This window comes from Acanthaster planci, linkage group LG12 (assembly GCF_054643075.1).
Source record: "Acanthaster planci isolate LZ-2023a linkage group LG12, COTS_SCS, whole genome shotgun sequence".
Lineage (NCBI taxonomy): Eukaryota > Metazoa > Echinodermata > Asteroidea > Valvatida > Acanthasteridae > Acanthaster > Acanthaster planci.
In genome coordinates this window covers 11280739-11296588 of record NC_141788.1, presented here as the reverse complement: position 1 = coordinate 11296588, position 15850 = coordinate 11280739, and the positions used below count along the sequence as shown (strand labels likewise).

The following is a 15850-nucleotide window of genomic DNA, read 5'->3' as shown; positions in this document are numbered from 1 at the left end:
TCTCTCTTGTGCAACTGATGCATCACTAGGGCGATAGAACTAGAAGCCTTAACAAGCAGAGCGTCTCTTGGTTCAATTTGTGCGGCTCTAATGGTTCTCGTTCTTTTTTCATTGTCGCCTAAAAACCCTTCTTGAATAAATCCCAAAGCAATGCGGCGGGCTTCTGTTATAGTATCAATTTTTTCTTGACACAAAAGCAAAAGATATAAAAACACGTTTTCTTTTGCTAGAGGTATTGCTAAAGCTCTTACAAATATTTTTTGTTTTGGGGTTTCTAAATTTACTTTTTGTTCGTTTGCATTTTGCATTTTGTAAAGATCAGTTATTGTTTGGTCAATTTCGGAGCTGTATTCATCTGGATTTCCTACCTCATTAGCTCGAAGGTAATATCTTATTACGTCATAAAACAAAACCGAACTGTCTGCCTCTAATTCTGACAACAGCACTGTAAGTTCATTGTCGGTAATACACTCATATCCAAATTTAGATTTTGTAATGTTGAAGTATCCTGGGTGAAAGCTTACTTTTTTGACTTATACGGCCTTGTCACCTTTTAAATTATCGATGATATTTTCTAATTCAAACATCTGCTCGCTTTTGGTCAAATAAAAAGAATGCGTTTCCATATCTCTAGTTCCATAGTCTAATAAACTGGTTCTAAATTTATTGACGGCACTTAGTGTTTCTCCCAGACTTGAAACAACTGCTTGACTTTGCCGGGAGTTCCTTTGGTTACGTCTTGATAACATACAGCCACCAACGCCCTGAGTGGTTTACCTCTCGAGATCTTACCTGCTAAAACTTGGTTTAATTTGTTTTCGATGAAACTCGTTTGTTCGCTTGCCAATTGAATATCTAATTCTTTAAATATTTTCTTTGTTTTAGATTTGGGCTTGTGGTAAACAAAACACTGGTTCTTTTTGCCTCCTACGTTTCCTACTTCTTCTTCTGGGTCTGTATAAGTCTGTAATCTTCTAAAACAATCGTCTACATCTCCGTTTTTTCCGGCAGTGTACTTGTCCGTTTTTTATTCTTTTATTCGCGTGTGGGCATGTGTCTTTTTCGATGTTGACATACGCTGATTCGGGTTGTTTTACGTTTAGTTAAGCATATAATTCTTTTCATATGGTAAACAATAACCGTTCATTATTTTTAAAACGTTTACTTATTTCAGGGCATAAAAACCCCTCGCTACCAAAAGGATAACGAGGCTTAACTTATACTTACAAACTAACTACTCCGAGTCACTGCCAGATCCCAATCTGTCACGTTAACGGATTGACTTGTGTTTTTGCAAAAGTAACAATTGACGTTTTTTTTTTTTTTTGGTTTGGCATCTCTGTTTTAATATAGAGTTAGAAAATATATATATTGTTCATTTTTTTTCTTGAAGCCTCGTTCTCCCAATGTATCCAAGGCGGGGAGGGTGAGGTTTATTCTTTCCCCAAGGGTGAGAAACTTTTTTCATTTTTTCCAGAGCTGGGGAAGTCCTGGGAAGTGGGGTCAGGAGGGGTAGGGTAGTATAGGAGGGAAAAGTTGGGCTGGTACTCCCTAGGCTACCTACTTGTGGTGAGAAAATCTTGGGCAATTGTATCATGTTGTGACAGTATTGCCTCAAATATGGTCATTTTTCAGAAAACAGAAAATTGCATTTTGGATTTTTTTTTCTTTAGTTTGAATCAATAATACGGAAAGAAAGGTACGCTTTTGTGATTCCGGTACTATATTATGTCTGTTAAGTAATGAGTACGTAATAAAATCTAGTATCCCACCGAGCCCTAGCCCATGTTTTGCCCTATTGAGTTCTTGGGTTGTTGTTTCCACATGACGTTTGTACTGGTACATGTGTGACTCTTATTGCAACAGCTTGTACACTAGCCTTCACAGTCTTTTTGTCACCCGCCTGCCACCCAATGTCAAAATTGTTATCCTCCAGCAAAGAAAAAAAAAAAAAAAACAATTTGCACAAATCTGTTTGGAAAAGTGTTATAGTAGTCAAAAATCATCTTGGCCTTCAAAGTGATCCCAAACCCCTTAGAAACATAGGTCATTCCATGTCAGACCAACACACTTTTGGACCTAAGGTCTTCAGATTTTGATAAAAATTGCTGTGCTTGTCGACATCAGTGAATAATAAATACTTGCCAAGTTTTAGCGGAATCGGCACTTTCATGTGGTCAGGGCAAAGATCAACACAAATGGACAGTTTTCACTTAAAAATCAACCCTTTTAGTCAAAATGATACGTAACCCTCTCGTGGTGGAGCAGGAAAGGTGAGTGAAAATGACACTTCAGTAGCCTGTTTCTAGCTGTTCCGCAGACAAAGGTTGGACAGTAGCTTGCGTGCTCACCAAAAAAAGGGTGCAATGGCAGATACTTGCTGCATGAGCAATGGAAGTGATCACGTTACTCTGAAGTATGGTCACTCTCTCCCTATCATGAGTGCAGCTTGCAGTGATTCACTCGTCAGAAAAATGCCTGTTTCTACAGGTATGGTTGGCAACCATAAAGTTTCCGTTCTATACAAGATAGCGGATGTAGCGGTGTTGTGGTAAGACGCAATTTTGTGTCACCAAATAAATTTACCGGTGATGCGAAAACTTGTGTACTAATTGATGAAACTGTTAGGAATCTTAGTTACTCTTCTGGTTTAACACAAGCTGTGCGTATGGATAATCCCACATATGACTTGATATTAGGAAACATTGCAGGTGCAAGAAGTTCAGAAGATCCAGGTGAATCTTGGTCAGGACGTTCAACTCCAGTATGTGCATTTCAAACGACGTCACAGATAAAGGAGCAGAACAAGCCATTTTGATCACTGAAGATCCCCGACCTCATGAGGTAGATAGTAACAGTAGAGAAACTAAAGGTTGCACAAGAAAAAGATGAGTTGCACAAGCAAAAGATGAGACACTCTTACGAGTTAGGGAGCTTGCTGAAACCAAGACTGAAAAGGTTAGCTGTAACCAAGGAGTTTCTAACTTCTTTTACCCAAATGGCCTTTTGTACAAAAAGTTTTACTCTCCTGTTGAACATGGCGATGTGCTCTTCCTTCAATCATTTATTTAATGAAGTACTTCATTTACGTCAAAGTGATGTAACAGTAAAAATAAAAAGAAATCAAGGAAATGTAAGAATTATTAGATAAAAAATGTGTTTAATCAAATAAGATTTTGTGTGTTAGACAAAGTTTGGGAATATAGATGTTAATGAAAGAATTTGAGAGTTAATAAGAGAAACTGAGAATCTAAAAGAAACTGAGAATCTAAAAGAAACTGAGAATTGAAAAGAAGAGGTTGGAAGGGGAGTTCGAATGTTAACTGACCAGAATTTAACCAAGATGTTGAGACTTTAGAGAGTAAAAGAGAATAAAGAAAAGATTCAGATTTTGAGAAATTGATATTACCAGATGTTACAAATTTAAGAACAGAAAGTCAAGAGAAGTTAACAGCAGAAAGTGATAATCAAACATGAAAGATCTGTAGTTTTGAAAGTTTGAAAGTTTTCGGTAATTTGAAAGAACTAAAGGAGTACGTGTATTTAATTGAAGTGTAACTGAAAGATCTCAGTGAATTGAAAATTAAGAATCAGTTTCAGAGAAGTGTGATTAAGTGTGGAAGGCAAGATGAGTAAGAATTCCTGAACTTTATATATGATATTTATTGATTGAAACTGAAAATTTACCATACACAAATTCTCTCGACACTTTGGAAATTTTAGATGTATTTGATCAGGGCACATTTTAACTCATAAATACTCTCTACAGTTTGACTGTCGCATAGGCCACGAGTATATTTTGATATGTGAAAACTGCTAATTCGGTTGGCGACTTTTAAAAGCATTCTGAAAACTTTCAATTACTTCAATACGTTACAGTTGCGTGGAGGTTTTAAAAATCAATTGTTGACTACTTGTGAATAATCAGTGACAATAATAGTGGTTTTGGTGGAATATATTTTCATAATTCAAGATTGTTCCAATTGTGTTTTCATTTGTCAGTGGTCCAAAATATCTGGTGTGTTAAATCCCCTTTTAAATTGTCCGAAGAGAACCTCTAAAGTGGTTGGGGTGACAAAAGTGCTCTCTGGAGGTCGTTCAAGGATTTCTTAGTGGGCCGTCTCTAGAGAGTAACTTTTGTCGGACAAACTTCTGAGTGTTTTTTTCGTGAAGTCTGGCGTCCCAAAGGGCAGCTTACTTGGACTTCTTCATTTTAACATATTCATCAATGACATCGCCCATCATATTAATTCTGATCGTGCTTTATTTGCTGATGATATACTATTGTACCGTAAAGTTCATGCTTATTCTGATTTTTCTACTCTCCAGCAGGACTTTGATAAGCTGGGTGTTAGAGGGTTTCCCCTGATGGTACGACCTTCAGTGCTAGTTAATCCAAACTTAGGCTTTGCACATCTCCTGAAAACTACACCAATCCCTCTTCTTTCAGGTATCCCAATGACAGCCATAAAATCGTTCAAATATCTTGGGAATGCTCAGCTATCCTGAAACAATCATGTTAAATCTGTAATTATTTCCTTTGCAAATCGCACACTTGCATGCTCTCACCAAAACCGTTGCCTTCAACTATTCTACGTCAGCAAAACTCTCACTGTCTAAAGCTCTCGTCCTTCCTATGTTAGAGTATGGTGTACCTGCCTGGTTCCCTCAGACAAGAAGGCAGGTCGACAATTTGGAGAAAGTTCAAAAACGTGTGACGCGTTTTATCCTTGGCCACAAGTGTGGTGTGATGAGTTACCCTGATAGGTTAGAAACTCTGGGTTGTTTTGCCTTATCTTGTCGTTGTAATTATGCTGTTCTCTCATTTGTTTCCAAGTGTCTGATCAATATTGTTGAATGTAATCAGTGTGTTAACAATGTTTCTGTTAATTTCCGCCATGTTTATGATGTTTTGTTTCAGCACCGGCAAGCTAGGACCCAATCCCTGCATTTATCTTGTTTCCACGCTTTCCCTCATCTTTGGTCAACTCTCCCTGAACACGTTTGCATTGCTATTGTTTTACAGCCTTTTTCAATGTTTCGTCCCTCTCTTTGAAACAGTGTTCTCTTTTCATAAATTACAACCCCATATTTATGTTGTATGTACTTGTTCTTTTTAGTAAGGCTTATAATTGAGCCTCCTCTCTGCCATTTGTCAATTACATTTTATCTTATTTGTCATATATGTTTATATACACCTCCTCTCTTATACATTATACATTTTTGTATTTAGGCCCTATTGTGTCTTTATTGCTAACTCCTTATTTACTTCATTCAATAAATTTCTTACATCATTTTTATCTGTTTCCACTTTTATTAATTTCTAGTGAGTAATCTCCTTTTATTTCTGTTATATCAAAATATTCATATGTTCTAATGTTCTGTTTTATATCAAAATATAATTCATATGTTCTAATGTATTTTTATTTTATATAGTCTTACTTATATCTATTTATGTTTTTACCTTACTCTTACCTTGATGAGGAGCAGCAGGTCTTCTCATTTTAAGTACTATTTCAGCCTCCTGTTTGTCAGTTATCCTTTAGACTTTCATTACATTTATTGTACATGTACACTTACATTACTTACTGTTCTCTTACACGTGTATTATTTTGTATTTAAACTACCTATAATGCCCTTATTTATTGTGTCATTATCATTAATTGCTTATTCATTTAACTTGTTTAATTTCATATTTAATTGCATACATTATCTTCATTCATTTCCAGTAATTCCTTTTCTTTTATATTTAAATGTTTTTAAGTTCTAACTTTTGGCTTCAAATACCTTTATATAATTTTATTTATATTTTATTTACTTTGTACACAACTTGATGTGGAGTGGCAGGTCTTTGGCCACAGTGATTGCTATCGCTTTTGCCTCTCCTATGCCCATCTTGTATAGGATGAGAAAGAATTGGCATGAGTAGATAATAATAATAATTCTTCCGGATTCATTACCCGCTTCCGGTCCTGCGTTCAGAAGACCCCTGCAAGACGTCTGGCTGGAGCCTACATTTAATATACACACTGGACGAAGATATGCGTGTGGGGGGCGCTGGGTGATGTTATGATCAGGCTAGCCTTTACTCAAAGCGCGTGTGGCTACATGTACACACGACACATACGCACGTCGCACGACTAAAACTACCAGCAATACCACGCGCACATTGAGTAAAGGCTATGTTCAGGCATGTTCTGCAGGCATAGAAACAACCTCGTTCCTAGCGTACCGAGCCTCCTGCTAACTGAAAGAGGATGTAGGCCTAGCTCATTGAAACGAGGCAGATTGACCATTCTCGATACATCGAAGAACGGCAGTGGCAATACTTACGTACATGTACGTACATGTACAGTACACGTACTTGTCGGCTACATGACTTACTTCATGCATGGAATGCTTCATGCCAAGTGATGGATCCTTTTGTTGGTATCTTTGCTGTATGAAGAAATTAGGTGATTAACTATTCAATTTTTCAGTCTTCAATGACAAGCCGTATTTTTTAGGATGCCTCTCAATTTGTTTGCTTTAGAACCAATTTTTCAATGCTTGGCTACGTAGGCCCTACCATTTTCCTACCTCCATGGCCCTACTAAAAAGGTAGTACTAATACTATCACGCGGTCGGAGCGGAGGTAGGTCATCAGGTCATGTATTCCATTCCGGTTCCATTAGGGCCAACTTTCCATTCACTCTATACAGCAAACTACAGGGATTTGCATGTTTTCCTCCTTTTTGCTGCAACATGATAAAAATAACTGAACTCTTTTCGGTACAGTGTGGGTGATATTCATATTCATAGTGTACAAATAGTGAAATTTCAGGCACATTTGAGGTAAAGCCAGTAATTTGTAAAGAGTTTAGGGCCTAGGCTAGCTCTACTAAGTGGAGCGTTAGTATGACGATCCCGTCCAAAATCGTTAAAGAGGAATACTAACGCTCCACAACATTACATAGAGTAAGGTGAAAACGGTTCTCAAAAATTCCAAAAACTCACCGAAAATACCTCTGTCACAACGTACTGGCTTCCAGAAATGCCAACGTCAAATGGTTGGGCTTCAGTGATATTTCTGACTTCAAAATCTGTCCAAATCCGACCGTTTTGCTTGACAAACGCACAGCATTATTCGCTGCCTCCTAGCATTCAAAGTATACGGGCGTGTAGTTTTCCGGCCAATAACTCTATAAATGAACATGGTCCCCAAAGATGTATGCATGAGCATGCTTTACATGGTCTGGACATAAGGCTTATTGATCGTGACCTTTGTCACTCGGTCCTTACCAACGACTTTTTCATGGTGCCTTCTCAGGATGTATGGTGAACTGTCTGCACAAATGCCCATGCAACGCATATGTAGCGAGCAGGGGCCTGTATTTGGCACCATGAAACGGTCGTTGGTTGGGACCACAAAGGTCACGATCAACAACTCTTGTGTCCAGACCACGTAACGCTTACTCATACGTACATGTTGGGTGACTTTGTTCACCCATACAGTTATTGGCCAGAAACACTACACGCCCATATTTGAATGCGAGGAGGCAGCGAAAAGGTGTGTCGAACAAATCAGTCAGATTCAGAAATATCATTGAAGCCCCAACCGTTTGACGTTGGCATTTATGGAAGCCGGTAGGTGGTGATAGGGGTATTTTTGGTGAGTCTTTGGAATTTTTGAGAACCGTTTTCACCTTACTCAATGTAATGTCGTGTAGCGTTAGTATGATGATCCAGTCCAAAATTGTTAAAGAGGAATACTAACGCTCCACTTAGTAGAGCTAGGTCTAGGCCCTAACGTTAGTCTGAGTAACCTGGACGCTTCCAACCCCCTAGACCTGTAAACAGGGCCCAATGTATGCTCCTCCATGACAGAGGAGTATGTACGTCTCGCCCACTTTACCGGTCTAGGGATCCCCGATTTATTTGACATTTCAGTCTTGCAAAACTGGTATTGGTAAGTCCCCCTAAAAAAGAGACAGCCTTCTCTTTTTTGCACCGACCCTGTTTTTTGGAAATTTCAAATGTGAATTGTGAGAAAATGTGACTTTCTTATTGATAAACTAACCATGCAAATTTGCATCCACCATGTGCCACGTGTTATATACACTTGCAGTTTCCCTTCAACACTTCCCTCAAACTCAAAACCCTGCCCTTTTCTGACATTAACCCTTCATGTACAGTTATTGAGTACTAGGCCTAGGCTAGGCCTAGTCTGAGTGACTTTGACCCTACAAATAGCCTTTTTTTACATTTGGACATGGTCAAGTGATAGTAGGTTCCAAGTACCTTCCATAGGCTTTTGCTTCATTAATTCATTTCACTGAAAATGGCTCGTACCCCGAGTCAAATTCCTCCAATTTCACCTCTAAAACTGTCCTTAAAATACCTAATGTGCCTGTCTATAGATTAAGTGGGAATCAGAGATTCCAATAATGATATGGTTTACTCACACATGGGAAGAAAAGAGAAATGTCCCCTTCAAATCGGAAATGCTCTTGTCGATGAGCTCGAAGACTCCTTCTTTCCTCGAATAGCACTTTGAACTATATGTTGATGTTCTGTTGACAATGTCATGGCGTGCCGGCCTAGTGGACCATTCACAGAAAGCATGCTGTTAGCACACACACGTCGCTGCTTGTTTCCTCAGCGGTGCCAAGTTTGGTGGCTGTGACCATATCCAATCTGTACATTGAACATTACGCTGCTCAGGAAACAGTACTGGTAGGTCCCATTGAATTTTGCTTAAGGGGCTCCCCTGGCAGAGGCAACAGCACTAGCGCTTTTTTGCCGGCTTTGAAGACACAGACTTCAGACTTCTTGTCAGCTATAGACTTCATATCAGACTTCACCCGCTGAGGTGTTCTTGTGCCACACATCGTGGAGTCAAATCATGGAGCTATTAAACACAAGGAGTCAGTACATACAAAGATCAAAAGGCTCAATGATGGCCACCGCCAGCACTGCGCATGCTGCAAGAACAAAACAAATTCTGCGCTGCTTGTAGGCTATAAGGAATGCTCGGAGTTGCATTTGCAAAGGATCGTGGGTACCTCGCATGCGTGTCCGTAACACTTCCACATGTTGGCTGCCTTGAGATGGAAAACACCGTCATCGGAGACATAAAATTTTGATAATTTTAGTGATTGTTGTGATATTCCAATGATAATGAAAGTCTGGTTATGTCTTTACATCCCCAAGACGTTGTTTTTAACAATAAACAGAATTACTAACTAATACAAATTCTCCAAAAAATACGCACAAGAAAACTGAGAGAATGTAGCTGGTCCAGAGTAAAATAAAAACACACAAAAACATGGGAGGATTCGTTGTCCTTTCTGTCATTGCCCGCAACTGTCTCAGCATGAAACCTCACCACGTTGTCTAATGCATCCCTGCGGCATGTTTCCATCTTCTTATAACCATAGCAACCACTAGGATTGCGACTTATAATATAAATATCGCAGTTCATATTTTGGGTTTTTGTTCTCTACCGCCGGAAACGCAAAATGTCATAACTGACTTTAAAACGTCCGTCTTTTGCCATATAACCACTGCTGATTTTGAATTTCTGAGCGTATCTGCGGAGATCACTCGCTGACTCCTGAGGACTACTGAAGAGAACTGCGCATCTTCTTTGTGCATCCTTTCCACCATTTATTTACTCCAGTATGCCGCAGCGAAACACGGCGAGTCTGTGGGTTACCAGCTATCTGGCGGTGGCGATCATTGTATACAAAGAATGTCTACGGTCTTCAACACTGGGGCTGGTAACCATGCTTTGTCTGTGGAGTCGACCGGAGCAGTTAATCGGATTACGGTTTGTAGGGACTTTGTTCTAACTCCTTGTGTTTGATAGCTCCATGGTCAAATGTACAATGTACATTCATGTACTTATGTATGGTACGTGTACAATGTACTTGTATACAAAAGCAGGTAAATTAAAGAGGGTACTAAAAAAGCCTAAAATCTCACTGAAGTCAATAGGCTTTTATATTAAACCAGGCAGGTGGTGGTGGTGGTGGTGGTCATTGACAAGTACCGGTAATTATCTGTGTTTGATTCATGCTACACTGTATGTAATTAGTCAGGTTGGCATGGTTTTTCCCTCACCTTTCACCCCTGAGACCCAGAGTCATACATGTACATGTATACTGCCCAGGCTGGTTTGATTTGTTGGGTCTCCCTCCCACAAACATTGTGTATTCTCAAATGGTTTAACTACGCTGCCTGGGTCACTTCTGAGGAATCCTTGGTTTTGGTGAGTGTGGTGTGTGTACAGTACATGCTGCCAAACAGCCTACTGCACATTAAAATGTAAAATTTAATGAGCCGCTGCAGGTCTTACTCAAGTTTTTTTTTTTTCCTTTTATTGCAATTCTGATGAAATCTGAAACTGATCATGACGTACATGTACATAACTTTTCAAAGCTGTTGTTGGCAGCAGGCCAGACTGTAGTGACTCTATGCGTTATCCACTCTCTACATGTGTGCATGTATACAGGTACATGTATGTGTGCATGTACAATGTACTGGTACATGTACATGGTTGCATGTACCTGTACCTAGCATTTTTTACAGGTACCTTGGTCTGCCTGTTTCAGCTGGGAGGGAGGGGGGGAGTTTTCATTACAGTCAATTACAATTGAGGCCCCTGATGCCAATCAGAACAACAACAGCTTAACTACCTGTATTTTGTGTTTCCTTTCAGTGTTTTATTTTGTTTTGTATTTTAGTACGAACAGTTGAAGAACTGTGATGCTATAATGACAATAAAGTAAATGGTTTTTCCTTTCCTTTTCCAAGATTTACAGGTACTGTTAATTATTTTGCTGAAATGAAATTTCAAGGAATGTCTCTACATTTTTCCACATTAGGAAGAGCAAGAGTACCTGTACAAGATATGAATGAATACTGTGTGTGAATCCGTTCATCAGCTGAGAGCTTCTTAATGTCATGGATGAGGTCGCCGTTGAAAGTTGACTTTCTCATTTCCGACTCAACTAATGAGAAGCTTGGTAGAGTATGGACAGCTGGAAACCAAACCCCAGGGCCCCACCATTCATTCCCAGGAAACACACACACATCTGTTCCAGAGGGCAGTTCTTCAGAAGACTGGGCTCCAAATTTTTTCAGGTACATGTACTAATGTACACGTTCAACATGTTTTCTTTTTTAAGGATTTGAGTAAATGTAATTTCCACATTTTTTTTCTAAAGAATATAGTGAAGGTTTCCGTTCTTTTAAGAAAGAACCCCAGAGTGAGGACTTACGGATACTATGTGCATGTACAGTATCAATTTTGTATCAACATGGAGTCAGTGAGCAATTTCCCCATGTATCGTATCGCAGTTTGCGCTGTGTTTTGGACAATCTGTGATCCATTTTAAATGTTACTTGTACACCACAGTTTTGCGGTGTAATTTGCCGTAAAGTTTTTCATTCAAACAAATAAAAAGTCTTCAAAACTCGCAGATTACATTGGTGTTTATGTACGGTACATGCATGTGTACATGAAACTCACAGAGTAACAGTTACGTAGTCAGCAGATCATTGGTGTGTCATGTACATGTGTATACACGTGTGTGTATGAATGGGTGGTCATATACCACAGATAGGCCACTTCCTTGATGCGGACTATCTTGTACAGTATTTACAAACTTTGTTACAAAGGCAAGGATTTGTACAGTCTTAGAAAAAAGATCATCAAAACAGAAATACAGTACACAGGACAGATTAACTTTTTCTTTCTAATCTTCATGAAATATTTTGCTAGTTTTGATAAGTTTCAACATTGCTCGTGAACTTGCATGTATGTGTACTGCACATGTACATGTATGCATGTGTACATTGCTGATTTTGGTCCCATTGCGACTCATGTGCTAAGCAGTGGTTCTCGGGACATTTACATCCACTGTACATGTACAATATGGAAGGAGATAAACATACATTATGTGTACTGTACATGTACGTTGAAGAGAATGCACAATAATTTTGATGTTGCATGGGTTTATATCTACATGTACCGGTACATGTACAAGTGTAACTTGATTTTAGCATTGAAAATGTTGGTGTTTCGCTAATGTTAATGAGATCCTACAAAGGTGCGTGTAGCCTACAGTACATGTACTTGTAAATGATGGTAACAGTACAGTATGTTGAGATACCATGTACATGTACATGTATGAGATCCCACTGTAGTACATTCAGATAATGTCATTAATGATTAATTTGCCAGGTATTCTGTGCATTACACGTAAATTGATCAACTGTGGAACAGGTTGGCAGGTTGGTAATTAGCAATTCAATGTGGACATGGAGTTTGTTTCATTACAGCTAGCGGTGTCAGTCATGTCAGTCCTTAAAAAAAAGACACAACATGACACGACTCAACTCACGAAAAATTCTGAAGAATATCACCAAACATATAAGTGTGGTATTCTTTGGATCATCTCAGGGGGCTAGTTTTACTCTTTGTACATGTACATGTATACCACTTGAGACAGTCAATGTTTGTGTACTGCTGTTCAAAAAAGAGACTACTTCAGCTTGCAAGTTCAATTTGTTATTTCTAGTTTACCTCATAAAGATGGTACATGTACATGTTATTGCCTTTGCACAGCTTTTCATTATACACCTCACGTTAGTGTGGTGTGTCTAGCCAGAAATTTTGGAAAAGTGGTATTGGAAATGTATTTTTGTCAGTTTCCTTTCTCTAAAGCACGAATTTCTATCTGTAATTAAAAAGAGAAGGGAAATAGAATAATGGCCCTTATTGTGGTAATTAATATTGAAGAGGTACAAGTTCGTTGTTTTTTAAAATTTCTACATGCCAGGCATGACAGGAATAGATTACTGAACTGTAACCAAATATTGAGGGCACACTGTCTGCAGTTTACAGTCTACATTTGACCTCTTCGTAACAAGATGGACAGTTTACACTGTCCTGCAGTGACCACTATGACAGGCCACATGCTTGTAATTCCACAGAGCAGAGCACATGTAGAACAAAGTTGAATGACTGAAGTAATTGAGGCAAATTTATAAGTCATTCTCATTCGAAGAAATGAAACACTAAGAAGCATACGTACCATGACTGATTTCTTGGGAATGGATTGATTCAACAGGAAATGTCATACGTATTGATGTGCATTAGTGAACCATGTCCCTAAGATTGCCGTCTTTGGAATTTGAATGCTTTTGATGAGCATTCTCTGTACACGACTGTGCTGGTAATGTGCCTCTTGAAGTTGATTATTGCCATTCACCAAAATTGCGATGTGCTCATCAAGATTTAAGCTACATTTACATGTACATGTACCACTTGATAGATTATTTAAAGTTTGCTGTTTAATACAAAATGTACCAGTAAACAATTTTTTGTAGATGTGAATGATTGCTTTAAATTGTATTAATTTTAGTCTAGGCCTGTGCTGGGTGCCGGTTACCGGGGTACCTGCCCTTCCATATTGAAACCCGGTTCCCTTTTTTGGGGGCTGGGTACTAAAAAAAATTCCACACATAAAATGTACACTTAAACAGCGAAGGGCAGAATTGCTGAAAATCATTGTGCCAATGAGAAACCCAGTCCCGTGGTTATAACGCTGATTCAGAGATAGATGGAGGTACTTTTTTTACAAATTAAAGGTAACAATTTCATTGAATAAAAACGGTACATGTACAGGTACATGTAGGAGAGATTCTCATCTAACATTTAGAACAATGTGCTGTTTTCTACGTACCAAAAGAGAGCACTGTTTGGGGCATTTTGCTGGGATTGCGCGCAATGCCATTTGTTAGGTACTCTTTATATTTTAAGGGTACCCTGGCTGCTGCGTACCCGTAATGTGCAATTCATGTACAATGTGTTTGTGTGTAGAAGCCATAAATGACTCAGTATGCATATGTTCTGTGAATTCCTTGAATACATGTATGCTGTACACGTGCTGCACATACATGTACATACAGTGTACATACATGTGACACATGTGCACCTATAGTACATGTACATGTATGCTACTGTATGCAGTGTTATTTTTTTATGTTTTATTGTTTATGAGTGTGCATTGCAGACAATCACAGAGTACAATGGCACATGCGTACATGTAATGGTCGTTTGGTATCGTTGAATTACCCGCTACTTACCAAGTGTGTAAACAAAATATAAAATTGCCTTGAACAGCGTACTACATGTACTTAATTTTGTGGGCATAAGGGTGTAGATTTGATACATCTAAGTGTTGGGGGTTTAAGTATCCAGTACTTTAGACTCTGATGAAATTTGGTCCCTTCCTTGTATCTTGGTTGAACGTTGACAATCTTAACTTACATGTATGTTTGTACAATAGGCCTACTAGTACTACCAGTGAGTCCACATTTTGGGAGTTTATATTCACACTACATTTAGCTGGTCGCGTTCTTTGCCACCCATGCAGTCCATGTACGTACCATCCATGTGTCAGTCTGGGAAATGTTCACGACTACTCGAGAGAGGCACACATATACTGTACATAGAGTTGTAACCATGAAATAGCTGGGGGAGGGGGGGGTCAAATAAAAATTAACTAAGTTTGTTGAACAAACTTGTTGGATATTTTCTGACTTTTTGACTCAAAAAGTAATAAGTGGGAGTCAGTGTGTGCCTGGCTTGTCTTAATGTCCCAAGCTTCACGCAGACAATGTCCCTTACCTGTGGCTGGGGATGTCAGCATCTAGTCTCAAGATCCGGTCGTAAATGAATGTTTATGACCAGCCAAGCACATATTTACCCATGTCCAACTGTCCTGTTGAGTTTTGAAAATTGAAAAAGGTGAGGGGGCTATTTATCATTTACACGTAGCTAGTAGCCAAGATACTAAGCTTACCGTTGAAAATAAGTTTTCGTGATTGATTGTTTAAGTTTGGTTTTTCTTCAGGTTAATACATTTTGTATGGGTGGTCCTAAACTTTTGCAAATGACTGTATTGACCTGTTTTTCCTCATTTTGCTTTTGTTTTAGTTTTTTGGCTTTTTTGCAAGTTGCAAAAAAGGCATTACTTCTGTTGTGTTTTTTTCTTCTGCCCCAAATCCCCTTTGTTTTGTACATGTATGTTTCTTCCATCATCGACTTTAATTCCTTAGCTATTTTGGATCTTCATCAAACTTACATCAATAAAGGACCCTTGTGTATAGATGGTCTTAGAACAATGACATCATGAGTTTGTTCGAATCGCCTGAAAATTGACGTGGATGATGATTTTTACCCAGTTCACACATGTGTGGGCCAATGACAACATCATGCCAGAAGTTATAATAAAAACTTTTTTATTCAAAATTCGCTAAAAAATCAACCAGATTTAAGCTTGAACTGTTAATTAGATGATAGTTAAAACATTCAAGTCAACTGCATGGAGTTCATAAGTGGTGTACTTAGAAGTAGAAGTTGATGAAACGCTGACAACAAAATCCCCTTACAATATTTGCGGATGAGAAAATCCCATTCGTATAATGTGTATTGGCTAGTGTGTGTGTGGATGCATAATATCTGTCTGTAACATAAGCAGCGCACAGTGCATATGGCATATGCTCAGGAGTTGGCAAATTTCCAAGCACATGGTGCTGAGAGCAGATTGCATTGTATGGAATGCTAAAAGGAAAAATGTTTAAAATCTCTATTCTGTGCTCTTTCCACGATAACAGTGTTTTGTATTGTATTTTTTGATTGGGTTGAAACCTTGCAGATATACAGTATGTAGTTAGGAAGGTTTATAAACGGAGATTGAACTCATGTGATGACAATGTCATCAGCAGACGAGTCACGTGACATTAAAGGTGCATCCTTTAAAGTACTGTAACCCTTGAAATGCATAGCTGATTGGGT

The 15850-nt window shown here is 38.7% G+C and overlaps 1 protein-coding gene across 1 annotated transcript in view; it reads left to right on the top strand.

Moving 5' to 3' along the window:
• The first annotated feature begins 6297 nt into the window (after positions 1–6297).
• Positions 6298–15850, top strand: part of pomgnt1 (protein O-linked mannose N-acetylglucosaminyltransferase 1 (beta 1,2-)) — a 39691-nt gene continuing 30138 nt past the window's right edge. Inside the window, exons 1-2 of the mRNA XM_022236520.2 lie at positions 6298–6455; positions 10869–11127. Of these exons, the coding sequence (XP_022092212.2) occupies positions 11017–11127 (111 nt within the window). The 5' untranslated portion in view covers positions 6298–6455; positions 10869–11016. The remainder of the gene's footprint in view (positions 6456–10868; positions 11128–15850) is intronic.